Source organism: Malaclemys terrapin, chromosome 4 (genome assembly GCF_027887155.1).
Source record: "Malaclemys terrapin pileata isolate rMalTer1 chromosome 4, rMalTer1.hap1, whole genome shotgun sequence".
NCBI classification, from domain to species: Eukaryota; Metazoa; Chordata; order Testudines; family Emydidae; genus Malaclemys; species Malaclemys terrapin.
Genome location: NC_071508.1, coordinates 35,182,560 through 35,201,034, shown reverse-complemented (window position 1 = coordinate 35,201,034; position 18,475 = coordinate 35,182,560). Strand labels below are relative to the sequence as shown.

Here is an 18,475-nt window from a genome sequence, read left to right as displayed (position 1 = left end):
TAGACTCTATGAAGCGGAGCCTCTGGGAGGAGCTCGCTGGTAAGTAGCGGGGCGGGATCCTAGCAGTATCGCCCCCTCCCGGCCGTGACGGACAGAGGTGGGAGCCAATGAATATGGCGCTCCGGCAGGGCGCTTTGTGATTGGTGCGGACGCGGATGACCTCGATGGGCGGGGAGCGCGGCGGATCGCTTGACGCGTCTGGAGGCTCGGGTGGTGCCAGAAGGAACGTGTTTCCCCCAAAGCCCCACGGGTGCCGCTCTAGCTGTCCTCTCTGTGGTCTGGAGGTCTTCTCTGCGAGGAATGCACTAGCTGCTGCCCGAGCTGGGGGACGGTTGGTACCTGCGAGGGAGGGGAGCTACCTGCAGGGGCCGCCTTTCCTCTGCCTGTGCACGCGCTGTGCTGCTGGGGCTCGCCCCCCCGCTCCTCCCCAGTGACTGAGGTGGTGGGTAGGGCAGGATGCCTGGGTCCTTTTTTTTTCTCTTTGAGCAGGGAGCTGGAGCTGCTGGGTCCTGTCTCTCCTCCTCTCCCCCCTGAGGGCTGGGGAGCCCTGACAGCCTGGGCCTAGCCCTGTGCCCCAGGGCTTGGCAGGGGGGTGGGCGTCCTGTGCCTCCAGTGCGGATTGAGGCAATGTTTCGTTATCCCCCTGTGGGGGAGTAGCTGGGGGTAAGTGTGGGTGGCTGTGACATCCCAGGTGAACGGTGCTGCAGACAGGTGCTAATGCACTACCTGCTCCCCCTGTCCCCTTGTATTTCAGGCAGAGCCATGGCGGAGGGTCCCACTCACCTGTTGGAGGTTTGCCGTCAGAAACTGTCCGAGTTCTTGTGTAATGTCGAGCACAAGCACTTGGCATGGCTCCGGGAAATTGAGGAGGAGGCCATGAAGATGTTCGATAGGTAGAACCATTTGGGTGGCAGAAGGGTGGAGCTGTCTCTGATGGGCTCATTCACAGGCTGTTCCATCTCTCTCAGCTGTCAGTACTATGGATCCTTCTGATGTGTGCGACAGTACAACATGAGTCTTGAGCCTATCTGTGCAAATGTGCCTCTGTGAAAAGCAGTCTTTGCCTGACTTTTCCTCCTACTGTTTTATAGGATTAGCCAATGGGAACTTTTAACCATCGCAATTGAGAGTTCTTAGGGACTGGTTTATACTGCCAGTCTCAGTGAGATTTCAAACTAAAGGCCACTGGGGAGCCTGGCTTTTCCAGTTGCTACTATAGTAAGCGGAGGCAAAAAGAAATGTTAGTGATTTACTTTATCTATATGCTGGGCAGTTTGTTTTAATCTGTAGTGGTGGTCTTGCTAGAATGTCCCCAAACGGCTTATCAGAAAGACTTCATAGAATCATAGAAGATTAGGGTTGGAAGAGACCTCAGGAGGTCATCCAATCCCCTGCTCAAAGCAGGACCAACACCAACTGAATCATCACAGCCAGGGCTTTGTAAAGCCAGGCCTTAAAAACCTCTAAGGATGGAAATTCCACCACCTCCCTAGGTATCTTGGCCTTATGGCATCGCTTGGTCTTGTCCCCACTGTAATGAACAATATGCTGCTGCTAGGGGTTGAACAGCATGGTGTTCAGGCAAGGAAATAAATTCCTTCTCTTGTGTTCTGTTTTTTGAAAAGCAACTTGAGTGCTGAACCTGAGCTGATGCCCAAAACACCATCACAGAAGAAATACCGTAGGAAGAAGCGCTCCTTATCTCTTAAGGATGAGAACAATGAACTGACCAGAAAAAGGTAGGCGGTTGCCTTGGATCTCCTGTGCCAACAAACTACAGAAACAAACAAGCCAGAGGCAAAAGTAAACTACCCATTTCAGAACCAAACAAAACACCTGTATCAATAACTAAATAAATGTGCTAATTAAGCATTATTAATATACTTACTGAGACACTACCAGGTCAAAGCAGCAAAGAGTCCCGTGGCATCTTATAGACTAACAGATGTATAAGAGCATGAGCTTTTGTGGGTGAATACCCACTTCTTCGGATGCATGTAGTGAAAATTTCCAGGGGCGGGTATAAATATGCAAGCAAGAGTGAATAAGGGTAGAGATAACGAAGTTAGTTCAATCAGGGAGGATGAGGCCCTCTTCTAGCAGTTGAGGTGTGAACACTAAGGGAGGAGAAACTGCTTTTGTAGTTGGCTAGCCACTCACAGTCTTTGTTTAATCCTGAGCTGATGGTGTCAAATTTGCAGATGAACTGCTGAGCTTCAGTTCCTCTTTGAAGTCTGGTCCTGAAGTTTTTTTGCTGCAGGATGGCCACCTTTAAATCTGCTATTGTGTGTCCAGGGAGGTTGAAGTGTTCTCCTATGGGTTTTTGTATATTGCCATTCCTAATATCTGATTTGTGTCCATTTATCCTTTTACGTAGGGACTGTCCAGTTTGGCCGATCTACAAGCAGAGGGGCATTGCTGGCATATGATGGCGTATATTACATTGGTGGACGTGCAGGTGAATGAACCGGTGATGGTGTGGCTGATCTGGTTAGGTCCTGTGATGGTGTCGCTGATGTAGATATGTGGGCAGAGTTGGCATCGAGGTTTGTTGCATGGATTGGTTCCTGAGTTAGAGTTACTATGGTGCGGTGTGTGGTTGCTGGGGAGAATATGCTTCAGGTTGGCAGGTTGTCTGTGGGTGAGGACTGGCCTGCCACCCAAGGCCTGTTGAAAGTGAGGGATCGTTGTCCAGGATGGGTTGTAGATCACTGATGATATGTTGGAGAGGTTTTAGCTGGGGACTGTATCTGTACATAACCTAAGTCGTGCAGAACGCAATGCTATCCACAGCCTCAGAAACCACCCTGACATCATCATCAAAGAGGCTGATAAAGGAGGTGCTATTGTCATCATGAACAGGTCTGACTACGAAAAGGAGGCTGCCAGACAACTCTCCAATACCAAATTCTACAGGCCACTTCCCTCAGACCCCACTGAGGAATACACTAAGAAACTGCACCATCTACTCAGGACACTCCCTACACTAACACAGGAACAAATCAACATACCCTTAGAGCCCCGACTGGGGTTATTCTATCTACTACCCAAGATCCACAAACCTGGAAATCCTGGATGCCCTATCATCTTGGGCATTGGCACCCTCACTGAAGGACTGTCTGGATATGTGAACTCCGTACTCAGACCCTACACCACCAGCACTCCCAGCTATCTCCATGACACCACTGATTTCCTGAGAAAACTACAATGCATTGGTGACCTTCCAGAAAACACCATCCTAGCCACCATGGATGTAGAGCAGTGGTTCCCAAACTTTAACAACCTGTGAACCCCTTTGACTAAAATGTCAAGTCTCACAAACCCCCTCCTAAAAATGTCTATTTCCAGGGATTTTCTCCTTTACCCGAGTATAAATTATAAAAGCAGTGATCTTGGAAACATAAAATTTGTTTTTATGATATGCTTATTACACACTATTTATTATTAATTATCATTACAGCATTTTTATTATTAAAATGGCAACACTCTTCCAAGAACTCACTTTCATAGCTTGTATCAATTTGAATAAGCCTGTTATAAGACAAGGCTCCTATGTTTCATCAAGGAGTATCAGATGTGAAACAGTATGAAGGTATTTAAGAAGCCAACTGAAAGAGTTCCTCCTACACAAGCATTCAGATTTTGAGCAGTCCAGGCCAACACCACATGTTACAACAAAGCTTAAACTTGTTCTTCATAATAATTTTAAAAACAATACTCGCTGCCTATTTCATTTTAAAAACAGAGTTCCTAGGGACAGCTCTGTCCACCATTAGGGAATTCCCCCCCTTCCCCCCCCCCCCCCCAAGAATCCCCTGTAACATTACACGAACCCCCAGGGGTTCACAAACCCCAGTTTGGGAACCACTGATGTAGAGGCTCTCTACACAAACATCCCACACACAGATAGAATACAAGCTGTCAGGAACAGTATCCCTGATGATGCCACAGCGCAACTGGCTGCTGAGCTCTGTGACTTTATCCTCACACACAACTATTTCAAATTTGATGACCATATATACCTCCAGACCAGTGACACCGCTATGGGCACCCGCATGGCCCCACAATATGCCAACATTTTTATGGCTGGCCTGGAACAACGCTTCCTCAGCTCTCGTCCACTCATACCCCTTCTCTACCTACGCTACATTGATGACATCTTCACTGGACCCATGGGAAGGAGGCTCGGGGAAAAATTTCACCACGATTTCAACAGCTTCTACCCCACCATCAACCTCAGCCTGGACCAATCTACACGGGAGGTCCACTTCCTAGATACTACGGTGCAAGTAAGTGATGGTCACGTTAACACCACCCTATACCGAAAACCCACCGACCACTATGCCTACCTTCATGCCTCCAGCTTCCATCCTGGACACACTACACGATCCATTCTCTACAGCCAAGCACTGAGATACAACCATATCTGCTCCAACCCCTCAGACCAACACCTACAAAATCTTTACCAAGCATTCTCAAAACTATGATACCCGCATGAGGAAATAAGGAAACAGATCAACAGAGCCAGACGTGTACCCAGAAGCCTCCTACTGCAAGACAAGCCCAAGAATCATAGAATATCAGGATTGGAAGGGACCTCAAGAGGTCATCTAGTCCAACCCCCTGCTCAAAGCAGGACCAATTCCCAACTAAATCATCCCAGCCAGGGCTTTGTCAAGCCGGGCCTTAAAAACCTCCAAGGAAGGAGACTCCACCACCTCCCTAGGTAACGCATTCCAGTGTTTCACCACCCTCCTAGTGAAATAGTTTTTCCTAATATCCAACCTGGACCTCCCCCACTGCAACTTGAGACCATTGCTCCTTGTTCTGTCTTCTGCCACCACTGAGAACAGCCGAGCTCCATCCTCTTTGGAACCCCCCTTCAGGTAGTTGAAGGCTGCTATCAAATCCCCCCTCATTCTTCTCTTCTGGAGACTAAACAATCCCAGTTCCCTCAGCCTCTCCTCATAAGTCATGTGCTCCAGACCCCTAATCATTTTTGTTGCCCTCCGTTGGACTCTTTCCAATTTTTCCACATCCTTCTTGTAGTGTGGGGCCCAAAACTGGACACCGTATTCCAGATGAGGCCCCACCAATGTCGAATAAAGGGGAACGATCACGTTCCTCGATCTGCTGGCAATGCCCCTACTTCTACAGCCCAAAATGCCGTTAGCCTTCTTGGCAACAAGAGCACACTGTTGACTCCTATCCAGCTTCTCGTCCACTGTGACCCCTAGGTCCTTTTCTGCAGAACTGCTACCTAGCAAGAAAGAAACCAATAGAACTCCACTGGCCATCACATACAGTCCCCAGCTAAAACCTCTCCAACATATCATCAGTGATCTACAACCCATCCTGGACAACGATCCCTCACTTTCAACAGGCCTTGGGTGGCAGGCCAGTCCTCGCCCACAGACAACCCGCCAACCTGAAGCATATTCTCCCCAGCAACCACACACCGCACCATAGTAACTCTAACTCAGGAACCAATCCATGCAACAAACCTCGATGCCAACTCTGCCCACATATCTACATCAGCGACACCATCACAGGACCTAACCAGATCAGCCACACCATCACCGGTTCATTCACCTGCACGTCCACCAATGTAATATACGCCATCATATGCCAGCAATGCCCCTCTGCTTGTAGATCGGCCAAACTGGACAGTCCCTACGTAAAAGGATAAATGGACACAAATCAGATATTAGGAATGGCAATATACAAAAACCCGTAGGAGAACACTTCAACCTCCCTGGACACACAAGAGCAGATTTAAAGGTGGCTATCCTGCAGCAAAAAAACTTCAGGACCAGACTTCAAAGAGGAACTGAAGCTCAGCAGTTCATCTGCAAATTTGACACCATCAGCTCAGGATTAAACAAAGACTGTGAGTGGCTAGCCAACTACAAAAGCAGTTTCTCCTCCCTTGGTGTTCACACCTCAACTGCTAGAAGAGGGCCTCATCCTCCCTGATTGAACTAACTTTGTTATCTCTAGCCTTACTCAGTCTTGCTTGCATATTTATACCCGCCCCTGGAAATTTCCACTACAAGCATCCGAAGAAGTGGGTATTCATCCACGAAAGCTCATGCTCCTATACGTCTGTTAGTCTATAAGGTGCCACAGGACTCTTTGCTGCTTTTACAGATCCAGACTAACACAGCTACCCATTTGATACTTGATACCAGGTCAAAGTTAGTTCAAAATCTCGGTTTTGTATAAGCTTGTGGTTTACAGTAAGGTAAGACAAATAGAAACCTTCCTAGGTCTCTTTTATCCCAATGAATTCTTTTTAAAAATACATTATTTCAACCGTTTGCAATCTAATCCTTTGTGCTAATGCATGATAACTTGAAAGTGAAATTTTTAGAAACTATAAATTAAAAATGAAACTGACTTTTCTATTTTAATTGTCCAAGGTGAGAGAAATGCAAGAAATATTCAAAGGGCATGGATTTAAATTTAAAGTAGACTTCTAGGATCCACTTTTATAAGCTAAGTGTCTAATATAGCTGATCATGTTTGGCTTTTTAAATGACATTTTTAATTAGGGTGTGATTCCAAAAAAATATAGGAAGAGAGGTTTTATGCACCTGTCCTTCAAGAAGAAAACTGTAGAGAAAGCTAACATCTTTGTTCCTAAATATTGTTAAACCCAGGGTACACTACCAATTTAACTGTCAATTTCTATTACTCTTCTTTACCCTAAGGCTTTCTCAGTTTGTTTACTTTGTGTATTTGACAGCCTTTGTGTATAGTCAGTTTCACTATTATCCTTGTATAATTTGTCAGTTTCTGCTGTTGATTGCTGCGGGGTGGGGTGGGTGGGAACCACACACAACAGAGAGAAGAAGCTCTCTTGAAAATAGGAAAACAAAACCGCAGAGTCAGGAAGTCTTGGTACCTCAAATATTTGTCAAACCCTCTCTTTCTCTCTTTATGGCCCAGCAACCATTTTCAACTTGATTTCTGATACAAAAACTAAATTTGAGAGTTGTAAGTAGGATGTTTGCTGGTTCCTTGCTCCTGCCTTGCTGTGCCCTCTAAATTCTCTATTGACTCTTTTCTCTATCATTCCTAAGGCCTTAGCTACACTTGCAGCTGTACAGCACTGTGAGTTAAACTTGTCTTTGTACAGCTGAGTAGGGAAAACGCTGCAGTCTGTCCACATTGACAGCTGCCAGTACACTGTCATGGCCACATTTGCGGCCATTACAGCGCCATTGGGAGCGGTGCATTATGAGCAGCTATTCCACAGAGCACCTCTTCCCATTCTGGCGCCGTGAGTTGTGGGAAGGGGGCATGGGTGCGGGGCATTCTGAGTCCTGTCCCAACGCCCTGTGATGCATCGCTTCGCATCCCAGAAATCCCTTTGTTTCCATCCACCTTTGGCGCCATCTTTCAACGGTTTCTGTGCAGCGCGATCTGCCTGCGGGAAATGGAGCCCGAACTGCTGAGGAGTATGCTGATGAGTCTCGCCAGCACGTCACGTTTGGCAGTCGAGCTATTCCTTAAGATCCAAAGTGACAGTGAGGAGTCAGACGATGATAGCGAGTCGCGTAACGTGTACGACATGAAATTGCTTGTGGCATTCACGGACACGCTCAGCACCGTGGAACGCCGCATTTGGGCTTGGGAAACAAGCACTAAGTGGTGGGATCACATAGTCATGGAAGTCTGGGATGACGAGCAGTGGCTGCAGAACTTTTGGATGAGAGTCCCATGAAAGTGGCTTTTATGTGAGGAGCTCGCCCCCAGCCTGTGGCGCAAGGACACGAGATTGAGAGCTGCCCTGCTAGTGGAGAAGCGGGTGGCTATTGCAATCTGGAAGCTGGCAACTCCAGACAGCTACCGGTCGGTCGCAAACCAGTTTGGAGTGGGAAAGTTGACCATTGGAATCGTGTTGATGCAAGTTTGCAAGGCCATTAATCGCATCCTACTCAGAAGAACCGTGACTGTGGGTAACGTACAGGACATAGTGGATGGCTTTGCACAAATGGGGTTCCCTAACTGTGGAGGGGCGATAGATGGGATGCACATTCCTATTCTGGCACCACCCCACCTAGGATCAGAGTACGTTAATCGGAAGGGGTATTTCTCTGTGGTTCCCCAGGCGCTTGTGGATCACCGTGGGCGTTTCACTGACATTAACACAGGCTGGCCAGGAAAGATGCATGACGCACGCATTTTTCGGAACACTTGGCTGTTCAGGAAGCTGCAGACCGGGACTTTTCCCAGAACGGAAGATCACAGTAGGGGAAGTTGAAATGCCCATTGTGATCCTTGGCGATCCCGCTTACCCGTTAATGCCATGGCTCATGAAACCCTACACAGGGAGCCTTGACAGCAGCAAGGAACGGTTCAACTACAGGCTGAGCCGGTGCCAAATGACTGTGGAGTGTGCCTTTAGCCGTTTAAAGGGCCGCTGGCGATCTCTGTATGGGAAACTGGACTTGGCCGAACACAGCATCCCCGCGGTTCTATCCGCGTGCTGTGCCCTCCATAATATTTGTGAAGGGAAGGATGAAAGCTTCACTCAGGCATGGACCTCCGAGGTTGAACACCTGGAGGCTGAATTTGCACAGCCAGAGAGCAGGGCTATTACAGGGGCCCAGCGCGGGGCTGCAAGGATTAGGGATGCCTTGAGGGAGCAATTTGAGGCTGAAAACCAGCAGTGATATCTGGTGCCCTGCACGGGAGTGAAGTGTAGTAGTTGCAATCTTTAGGAATCAGTGTTTGCTAAGCAGACTTGCAGTGCCTGTTTATTTCCTGGGCTAAGAAATCTTTTACTTTATGCAATATTAAAGAATGTTTTCAAAGCCAAAAAATCCATTTATTGACAAGAAACACAACTGCTTGGGAATCAGAAAGGGCAAGGGAGTGGAGTGGGGAACTGTACAATCACAGATTCGCGTATGTCCTGTCTGGTGTGCTGTGCAGTGAGTGCTGCATTTCAGGATAGCTATACTGCATGGTAATGGGGGTTGAGTGCAGAGGGTAAGGGTCGTGATTTTCAGGGCTGGGTGGTGAAGATACTGGTGTTGGAGGCAGCTGGTGGTGTGAAGAACCCGGAAGTTGGGGAAAGTGTGTTGGAGGTGACAGTGGGGCACAAGGGAAAGAGTTTTGGGACAAGGGCTGTGGGGGGGAGGGGGGAGCGTTTGCATTTGCGGTACAGCTCCTTCTGCATGGCTACGAGCTCCTGGATAGCATCTGCTTGGCGCTCCAGGATGCTTATGAGCCGATCTGTGCTTTGCTGCCAGTGCTCCGTGCTTTGCTGCCGGTGTGCTGTGTTTTCCTGGCGGATCCTGCTTTCTGTCTCCCTCCAGTTCTGTGCTTTTTCATTCTCTTTAATAGATTGCCCTATCACTTCTTGCAGCATGTCTTCTTTGTTTTTTTTGCGGTCTCTTCCTGAGTCTTTGCAGCCTCTGAGCAGGCGATAAGAGGGACGACTGAGGTCTCAAGGTTGTTGCAGCTGTATAGGCAAAATGCAACATTCAACAGAGGTAGCATTGTTTATAGCAGACAGACTAATGATTTCCCCCACACTTAAGGAGGGCACACACAGAGTCTACACAATAGCATAATTTTCCCGTCCCAAACCGAGCACACACAACCCACGGGAGCCTCAAAATGGTGAGTAAGGGGGACTGATTGTTTCAGGGCTGTACTGTCCTCTGGGTTTCTGTGCCTTGGAGAGAGCCAACAGCTGCAGGGGGCACCTACACTGAACACTGTCCCAACGTTTTCCACAGGAGTTCGTCCTGGACGATATCTCACTGCTGAGGGTGACCTGGGAAGCAAGGGAGGGTCTTCTACTGCAATGCGGCTTCTGCCCTGGCCCATATGCAGCTTGCCTGTGTGCAACAATGGTCGTCCCCCCGCTCCCCCCCCGTCCCTCGCGGCACAGTGGTGCGGACACGTTAGCCTGGCTGGGACAAGGACCACGGTGGCTCTCCGATAAACCTGCGCAAGCGCATTGCACATGTTCTGGATGAGACATTCGAAGAGATTACTGAGGCCGATTACCGTGATGTGATAAACCACATCAATGCACTATTCCACATCTAGGCATGCATGCCTAACCTTCCTCTCCCAAAGAGCCCGCACCAAAAAAATTCCTTCCCGGGGAAAAAAAACCCGCTTACCGGGAACCTGCTCTTCTGTTTGTCCTCCACCAAGTACCAGCCGTTGCGACTGGCTACCTTCCTCCTGGCTCGAGAAGAGCTCCTGGCTGCATGGCTCCAGGGATTCCGGGGTGTCTCCATCTGCCCCACCACCCTCACTCCCGTTTTCGTCCTCTTCCTCCTCGGCTCTGAAGTGTCCATGGTGGTGCTCGGAGTGGAGGTGGGGTTAACCCCAAGTATTGCATTCAGCTCTTTGTAGAATCGGCAGGTCACGGGGGGAGCACCCGAGCAGCCGTTTGTGTCGCAGGCTTTGCGGTAGGCACTCCGCAGCTCCTTCACTTTAATCCTGCACTGCAGGGCATCCCGGTCATGGCCCCTTTCCATCATGTCCTTTGATACTTTCCCAAAGTATCGTAATTCCTACAGCTGGAGCGCAGCTGGGACTGGACAGCTTCCTCCCCCAAAACACTGAGGTCCAGCAACTCGCCATTGCTCCATGCTGGGGCTCGCTTGGCGCGTGGAGGCATGGTCACCTGGCAAGATTCGCTGATAGCACTCCACGCCACGCCTGGCTGAGTAAACAGGAAGGGGATTTTTAAAATTCCTGGGGAATGTCAAGGGCAGATCACATAGTTGGTTACCTGAGGCCAGGGCAGTAGAGTTTGAACTGATGACCAGAGTGGCTAGAACAGGCATTGTGGGATACTGCCGGATACTTCTGGAGGCCAGTCACAGCACATTGGGAGGCCACACTGGGGCCGCAGCGCTGCAGCGGCAGCACAATACATGGTATTCCTCTCGGGAAGGTGGAGTACATGCAGTGCTGCAACCACGGAGATACAGCGCTGTAAGTGCCTTGCCAGTGTGGACGGGGAGTGAGTTACAGCGCTGGGGGAGGCTTTATTGCTCTGTAACTCGCAAGGGTAGCCAAGGCCTTAGGCTTGGAACCTCTCCTATACCTCGTTTGCAAAGTACTCATCATTTCCATTCAGATCTAACCTTCCAATCCACTTCTATAAAGCTCACAAAGTGTAATCCATCTAGGATAGGTGTGCTGTCTGATACCTGACATTTGGGGGGTATGTGTTTTTAATGATCTGTGTACAATAGGAAAAAACTGCCTACTCCTGAAGAGCTGTCTGCACTGTATGCAGCTGAACTGCTGCAAGCATAGGATACCTTGTGCTCAGTATTATTTCAATAACCACAGTTAAACCCATGGGGGAAGGAAGGGAGGAGAGATTTGAACTAAAAATGAGGCTGAAACTAGGTGGTTAAGAATGGGAAGGGAGGAGAATATGTCCAGAGCCTAGAGCAGGGAGGAATTGTAAATGTCCAGATAGAAGCTAGCTGCTTAATTACATTGTTAGCCCCCTCCCACCCTCCAAAAAAGAGTGGTGTTTTAAAGAAATTCACACCTCCCTATGCTTAGTCACCTAGGCCAAGATTTTCACAAAGGGTTAAAGGTTTCTCTTTCTCAGAAGTGCTGTAAACCCACCTTCTCAATTGGCCTCTGTCTAACAAGTGACAAATTGGGCATTCCAGAAACACTCTTTCCCACTTAAGGAAATCTCAAGGTACATGAGGAAGTTACCCCTGAACTTTGAGTCTTTCCATTTAGAAAAAGATCTGATTACATGATGCTGGGGATTTTTGTTTCTCTCAAGTTACACAAGGACACTTCGGTGTGGAATCAAGATCTCATTTCAGAAGTTCACTTGCTCTCACTGCTTGCTCTGAACATTGAATCAGTTATGATTAATTTAAGCCTTGATGCTGGAGACACTTCCTAATCTGACAGACCTCATTCGGCAGGGAAAGCTTTTTGATGATTCGGGTAAAAAAATCTTTAGGCAGCTTCATCCTATTTGTACTTATTCCTCCCCCATACACAGCATTGCCACTTCAGATACTGCTACATCATTTTATGTTCCCCTTTCCTGTCCAAGCTCTACACATTTAATTCTTTGGAGCCTATCCACTTTGCTCCTTTCTAGCGAGCCGCCCCATGTTTCATGGTATCCCCAACTGGGACTCTTGTGTATTGAGATCCTATCTGCATGGTAGTATTCCTAGTAAAGAGTGAGAGAATGATCCAGGAAAAGATAATGAGGTTTTAAATGGAATGATAGTTTCTATTACTGGGGGTTTTTGGTATACAATATCTTTTTAAACACTTTGATAGTAGTAATATCTAGCTCTTATCATAAGTAGATCTTAAAGTGCTTTACAAAGGTGATAAGTATCATTATACCCATTTTACAGATGGGGGGGTGGGGGTGGGAACTGAGCCAAAGGAAGGCTTTGCCAGTGTTGCCCAACAGTCAGAGCAGGGAATAGAACCCAGGTCTCCTGAGTCCTGGTCCAGTGTTTTATTAACTTAATCTCATTAAAAATAGTTGTACCTGGACAATAAGCGTAGTTGCATGTAAAAAATACCGAGAGTCATGTATACACTCAGTGATGTCAGTCAATTCTGAAATGGCCAGAGAGAAAAATCCTGCCTCATTTGACTGCCTTTGTTTTAAGGTTATCGAGAAGGAGAAGCAGCCTCAAGCCAGCATCCTCTAAGCAAGTTTCCCAAAGGCTCAGAAGCAAAGAGGGACTGGAAAAACCCAGTGATGTTCACAAGGGAGTCGATGCTTCTTTTTCAACAATGAGATTCCACTCCAAGGTTGAAGCAGAGTTTTCTCTTCCATCGGAGAAAGTGGCTAAGATACCAGCTATCTTGTTAGTAGAAGAGCGGGTTTCCTTGACAGAAATCAGTGTTGACAACCACAGTGGTGCTGACTTGTATTTGAAGAGGAATAGGCCTGAAATAATAGACCAGGCCTTGGAGATCATCTCCCTGAGTATTGATGACCAAGCTCCCAAGAAGCCTAAGATTACTGAACTTCAACCTATGTCTGCAGCCTTGGCACTGGTGATCCCTGACACTCCTGAGGCAAAGGGGACAGGAGAAGACCGGGATGCTGCCAACTTTAGAATAGCAAATACATCCACGCCAAAAGCTGCTGTAAATGGGGAGCCCGGAGCTGAGAGTGATGTTTCTGCTCAGGGGCCAGAAAAGGAGCTTTTCCAGGACTTAAAGGACAGCACAGGGACCTCAACAGGGTCCAAATCGAGCCGTCCCTCTGCACGCAGAAGCCAGAGGGGTAAGTCCCATAAGCACCGCAGGACCTCGCTAGCAGAGAAGTATTCTCTGGCCAGCAAAAGAGAGAGCATGATCCGGAAATCTATCAGCAGGGCTATCTCTAAGAAGAAGGCAGCTCGGGAGTCCTCTTCAGCCTCCAGCCATGTGAGCTGTAAGTTTGTGAAGTATGAAAAGCAATTGTGTGTCCTTTTATTCAGAGCCTCTCTGCTCTGTCTATCCATCAGTGTGCTGTTTGATTTAGAGGGGCTCGGAGCCACCTGCAATGCTGCTTGTGCAGGGGTCGGTACAACTGAAATTTTTAAATCTCATCTTAGTGTCTTAAAGCTTCAAGACACAACAGTTCTCTTGTGTCTCCAGCTCAAACTCCTGCACAGTCTCTGGGCTCTGAAAGTGTCTGCTGATAGTCAGCTCCTTAAACTCTCTTGCTTGTAGAAGCAAAATGGCTTCCAGCTGGGTCAGTTAAGGGCTGAAGCACGTGGATTTTAGGCAAACAAAACTAAATAGCACATGGCATGCTGTCGTCCTACAGTAATAGTAAAAACTGTAACTTTAATTAAAAAAAAAAAAAAAAGAAACCTAACCTATGCTTGAAATACTGTGGAGATCCAATTGAAGTCAAAGCCATGTGTAAATTGATGGGCAAGAGAAACACCAGTCCTGAAACTTCAGATAGTAGTTGCTGAGTCCTAACCTACTGAAGTTACTTGTTAATGCTGCAGAATATTGAATCTGCCCCCAAAGAATAAGTGCACAGTTACCAAAAATACACTTGCTTTCATCCCTAATGAGGATTTAAACCCCTTTTCTAACTGAAATTCTCCACAGCTTCAACTATGGAATTACTAGTGATCTCTCCATAATACAGACTTGAGAACATCTTTCTGTATTTCCAGAGTTACTCCAGCTGATGTGGAAGGAAGCTTGGGAGATACTGAAATGGTTTTTGGGCCATTATGGTGCTTAAGTTCACTGCACTATGTAGCAACTTCTAGCTGTAGAAAGTCAAGCAAGGGTGCTTTGCGCTCATATGGAAATCTATGGGTGGGAATGCAATGTGTCCCTTGGAGAGAGGGGCTGTTTTGCACAGGAATAGCTGCTTATAGGATGCATCCGATTTAAGACCACCAAGCTAGCTAGTGTCTTGCTTTATCCTTTTCCTTCCAGGCCACAGCTCCCTGGAGGTATTTGTGGATGAAGATGCAACCAGCAATGTCAGGTGAGGCTGCTCTGTCAAATAGGCAGAAGCTATGGAAAATCTTGCAGAAAACTCTACAGGTCGTTCCTATGCCCAGTCACTAAATGAATACTTTGTGCTGTAATCTTCACCTGTGATTGGTAGTTGCTACATAGTTGTGGCCCTTCCTCAGACCCTGACTATATCTTGCAAGCCTCTCCGACAACAAGGCTGGTATGATCTCTGTTCTTCCTCTCAGATATCTGTACTGAGCTACCTAAAAAGGCTGATGCGTTGTTTTTAGCTTGTGCAGAATATGACCGTGCACTGCAAGATATTGGCCAGCTTGACTAAGAAACTGTTCCCTTAGGCTCTGTCTGTGAATATTTCCGGTTTGTTGTGTCCCATGTATCTTACTAACTTCCTGAACCCTGTGAACTAATGTCCTTTTCCACTCTCATCACCAGACTGGGGAGGTGTGCAGTTTGTGGTCTCCAAGACTTGCAGGGTAGGGCAGGTTCACCTGTTTGTGCCCCAGGGCTGTGGCATATCCTACCTATTAACCTGAGCAATGCTAAGACCTACAAGGGGCATAAACTCACTAGCATATAACTCAGCAACTTACTGTGCCACCCCCATCTGGCCTGTTCAAACAGGGTTATGTCTATGGGTCTCATGCTGAAGTAAATTCACCCTCTGCCTGAAGATTGTAGAGTTAGACTTCAGTGCATGAGTCTTGACTCTAGCATGTACGAACAGTTCCTCCATTGATCAGAATGAATATCTTGTCCCCACTACACTTAGATATAATTATACTGAAGCCGACTGTCAGATTGTGGTCTTGGTCACCTGTAACATGCTCTTCCAAGGTGCCTAGAAGCCTCTGACAGAAGCACCACAAGAATAAAACCCATAATTTCCTTACTTCCTCTGTGGGAGCAGATAACTTGTCAAAACACCTCTCTCTCTTCAGGCCTGAACTGGAACCAAATGCTGAATCTGACAAGGTAAGGCCCAGGTCAGGCTTTCCAAAGACAAATGGAGTAAGTTAACTATACTGCTTCTTAGCTGCTAGTTCCGGAGTCTAGATCTCTCTGCTGAACTGATAGAATCACGGTCACTGAAACTGGAGAATGTGTCTGGGGGATTGTTCTGTCTCAACTTGGTTCTTGGTATATTAAGGCACTAGACTATGAGACTTCAGAGACCTGGCTTCAAATACAAGACTTCCTGTATTATCTTGGGTGAGTCACTTAAGGACAGATTTTTAATGATATTTGTATTTAAAAATCTGGCCTTTACCCTCTGTCTTGGTTTCCAATCTTCTGCTTTTATGTCATGTCCCTTTTATTCACCCTTCTGTGTATGTTTACAATGTCAGCTTCTTAGGACATGGATTCGTACTGCCCTACTGTTTTGTACAGCGCCTAACACAACTGGGCCCTAGTCTCCATTGGAATCTCTAGGCACTATCATAAAACATGAGTAAAATTAAGGATTTGTATCAGAACATTTTATAATTTCAGTTCCCAAGTCAGCATCCTTTTACAACTTGCTTCCATTGAGCTTTGACAGACCTGTCTGAAGACCTGTGCACCAAGATTGTGTAGGCTTCTGATCGAATCACTCGCTTTCCTCACTTCTCACACGTGTCTGTGCAGGAGAGCTGTGTGGCTTGAGTGTTACGGTGCAGTGCTTGGTTTGTAAGGAGAGGTGCTAATGCCTATGGAGTTTGTGCCTTTTCTAATCCTTCTGGTGTAGGGAAGTTGTTGCCCCCCCCTCCTCCCCCAGTAGCTGGGAATCGCTTGCAGCCTCAATCTAGGGCAGTTTAAAAGTAACTTTTAAAGGTGCTTGGCCAAGATTTTCAAAAGTGACTAGTGATCTTGGATGCCTCAGTTTGTGGGTGTCCAACTAGAAACTCTTGAAGGGACTCTTCCCCCCCTCCCCTGAAATTGCTGAGCACGGACTCTGAAAATCAGACCTCTCTAGCAAGTTTGGGTGCCCAACCTGAGAGAGCTTAGTCAGTCTAGAAAAATCTTGACCTTAAAGTCCCAGTGGAGGAAGGACAAATCTGACTCTTCTGCTTTTTGATGGGTGGTGTCTGTAACACCCCCTCCCTGCTGTGCCTTTGCTCCATGAGCAGGCATCCTGTGTCCGTAGTAGGCAGAACAGCACTCGGTGAGTCTGCCCTCCTGCCATTACAAAGAGAAAAGAGCAGTTCCTGGCTTGTTAGCAGCAGGGCTGCAATCAGTGCAGAGTGCATCCAGAGTCACTGGCTTTGCAACCTTCCTTTTCCCCCTTCCCAGGACACACAATGCTTGCTGAACCCCTGTTTCTGTGGGGGGTCTTGCTAAAGTCTGCTTCCTTCTACAGGCTCCAAAACACCTGCAGAAAACCTTCATTATTCCAAATGAAGGCAGCCCTGTTGCAGAACAGTCAGCTCAGACTGAACCACTGAATGGGGCAGAGCAGCAGGCAGGTAAATATTGCTAAAACTGTGTTGATGGAGCAGCAAGGAAGCATGGGACTGTGGAGGTCCCTTGGGGGTTTATGAAAGATCTGATAGTCTGTCTTGCATCTTTGCCACCTACTGACCTAACTTATCCTGCAAGGGCTCTTTGCTGTCTCCAGAGCAGAGTAAGATTTGTCCTGTGCTAGATCATTCAGCAGAGTTTTTCATAAATGTGCAAGATATAAATAGAAGTATTGGGAGCATAAGCTTTCGTGGGTAAGAACCTCACTTCAGACTTGCATCTGAAGAAGTGAGGTTCTTACCCATGAAAGCTTATGCTCCCAATACTTCTGTTAGTCTCAAAGGTGCCACAGGACCCTCTGTTGCTTTTTACAGATTCCGACTAACACGGCTACCCCTCTGATACTCAAGATATAAATGAGAGCAATTGGACAGACTCAGTACAAACCACTTCAGTCTGAGCAACTAATGGTTGGGGAACTGTCGAGGAAAATATCTTAAAGCTTCAGTTTGGTTCAGTGTCTAGTGTTTAAGAGCAAAAGTAATTAGTGTTTGGACTAGTAACACTATCTTGAGATGCATGAAACAAACTGAGGAGGAACAAGAGGATATTGCAGCCCCTCCCATCTCACTCTGCCTCAAAGTGAGGAGCTATGAGATGGGATCAGCTTTCTCTGCAGTAAGTGTGTAATCCCCTAAGGATACTGTTAGAGCATCTTATTGGGATGGGGGTGGAGTGTCCAGAGTCCTCTTATGGACTAACATATCTGTCTCATCAAGGGTCTCTACACAGAGAGGGGTGTGATCATACAAGTTGCATACTCTAATATTATTCTTTGTGATGTTGGTTAATGCACAGATACAAAACTTGTGTTTTAAAATAGCTAATTTGTTCCTGTTTTAGCTCACTATAAGGTTTCTGATTGGCACAGCTCTTAGCAGTAGTGTTCTGCAGTATTTTTATGAGGCTTGTCTTGGGAGCCATGAAGACAAGAACCTCTGGCATTGGACCTCTGCTGTAGGAAACCTTTCATGTGGAACTAACTGTAGCATTCTTCACAGAGCGCCATTTGAAAAAAAGTGGCACTTCTCAGAGCAGTGGGAGCAAGGAGCAGCCCCAGAATGCCAAGCCACTAGAACAGCCCTCGAGTATCCGGTATGTTCCTCCTTGGCCTCAGGCTGGGGGAGAGAAGAAAAATAAACTAGTGATCTGGAATGACTAAATTGTTATCAAGTACCTTTGTTGAAAGCTTTGGTATGATTGACCAAAGAGGGTTTCAAATCCACATAATGTACCAACATTTTTGGGTTATAGATTTTCATCAGTTTAATACAAAATAGGTCTCTTGAAAGGCGGCATGGCCTAGTGAATTAGGCACAGATGGGACTAGAACCTAGGTATGACTGCAAGTCACTTATGTCTGCTTTCCATTTTCTGGATGGGAATAGTACCCTCTTCCCCCCCCCCCCCCCCCGGGACATAGTAAGGAATTGTGTTTGTAAATCTCTAAGTGCTGGTTGGAGGGGAGGAGTAGGGTGGCTAAGGA

At 47.2% G+C, this 18,475-nt stretch overlaps 1 protein-coding gene across 6 annotated transcripts in view; it reads left to right on the top strand.

The window, feature by feature from the left end:
- Positions 1-251: 251 nt before the first annotated feature.
- Positions 252-18,475, top strand: part of LOC128837374 (inner centromere protein-like) — a 35,552-nt gene continuing 17,328 nt past the window's right edge. For 3 of the 6 annotated variants that reach the window (XM_054028516.1, XM_054028513.1, XM_054028519.1), the window contains exons 1-8: positions 252-331; positions 755-893; positions 1,626-1,739; positions 12,657-13,432; positions 14,446-14,497; positions 15,429-15,462; positions 16,829-16,934; positions 17,991-18,084. In XM_054028516.1, coding sequence (XP_053884491.1) covers positions 763-893; positions 1,626-1,739; positions 12,657-13,432; positions 14,446-14,497; positions 15,429-15,462; positions 16,829-16,934; positions 17,991-18,084 — 1,307 coding nt within the window. In that variant the 5' untranslated portion in view covers positions 252-331; positions 755-762. Of the gene's footprint in view, positions 332-351; positions 443-754; positions 894-1,625; positions 1,740-5,669; positions 6,245-12,656; positions 13,433-14,445; positions 14,498-15,428; positions 15,463-16,828; positions 16,935-17,990; positions 18,085-18,475 lie in introns of those variants that run through there. The other 3 variants (XM_054028514.1, XM_054028518.1, XM_054028517.1) reach the window with 3 other exon arrangements.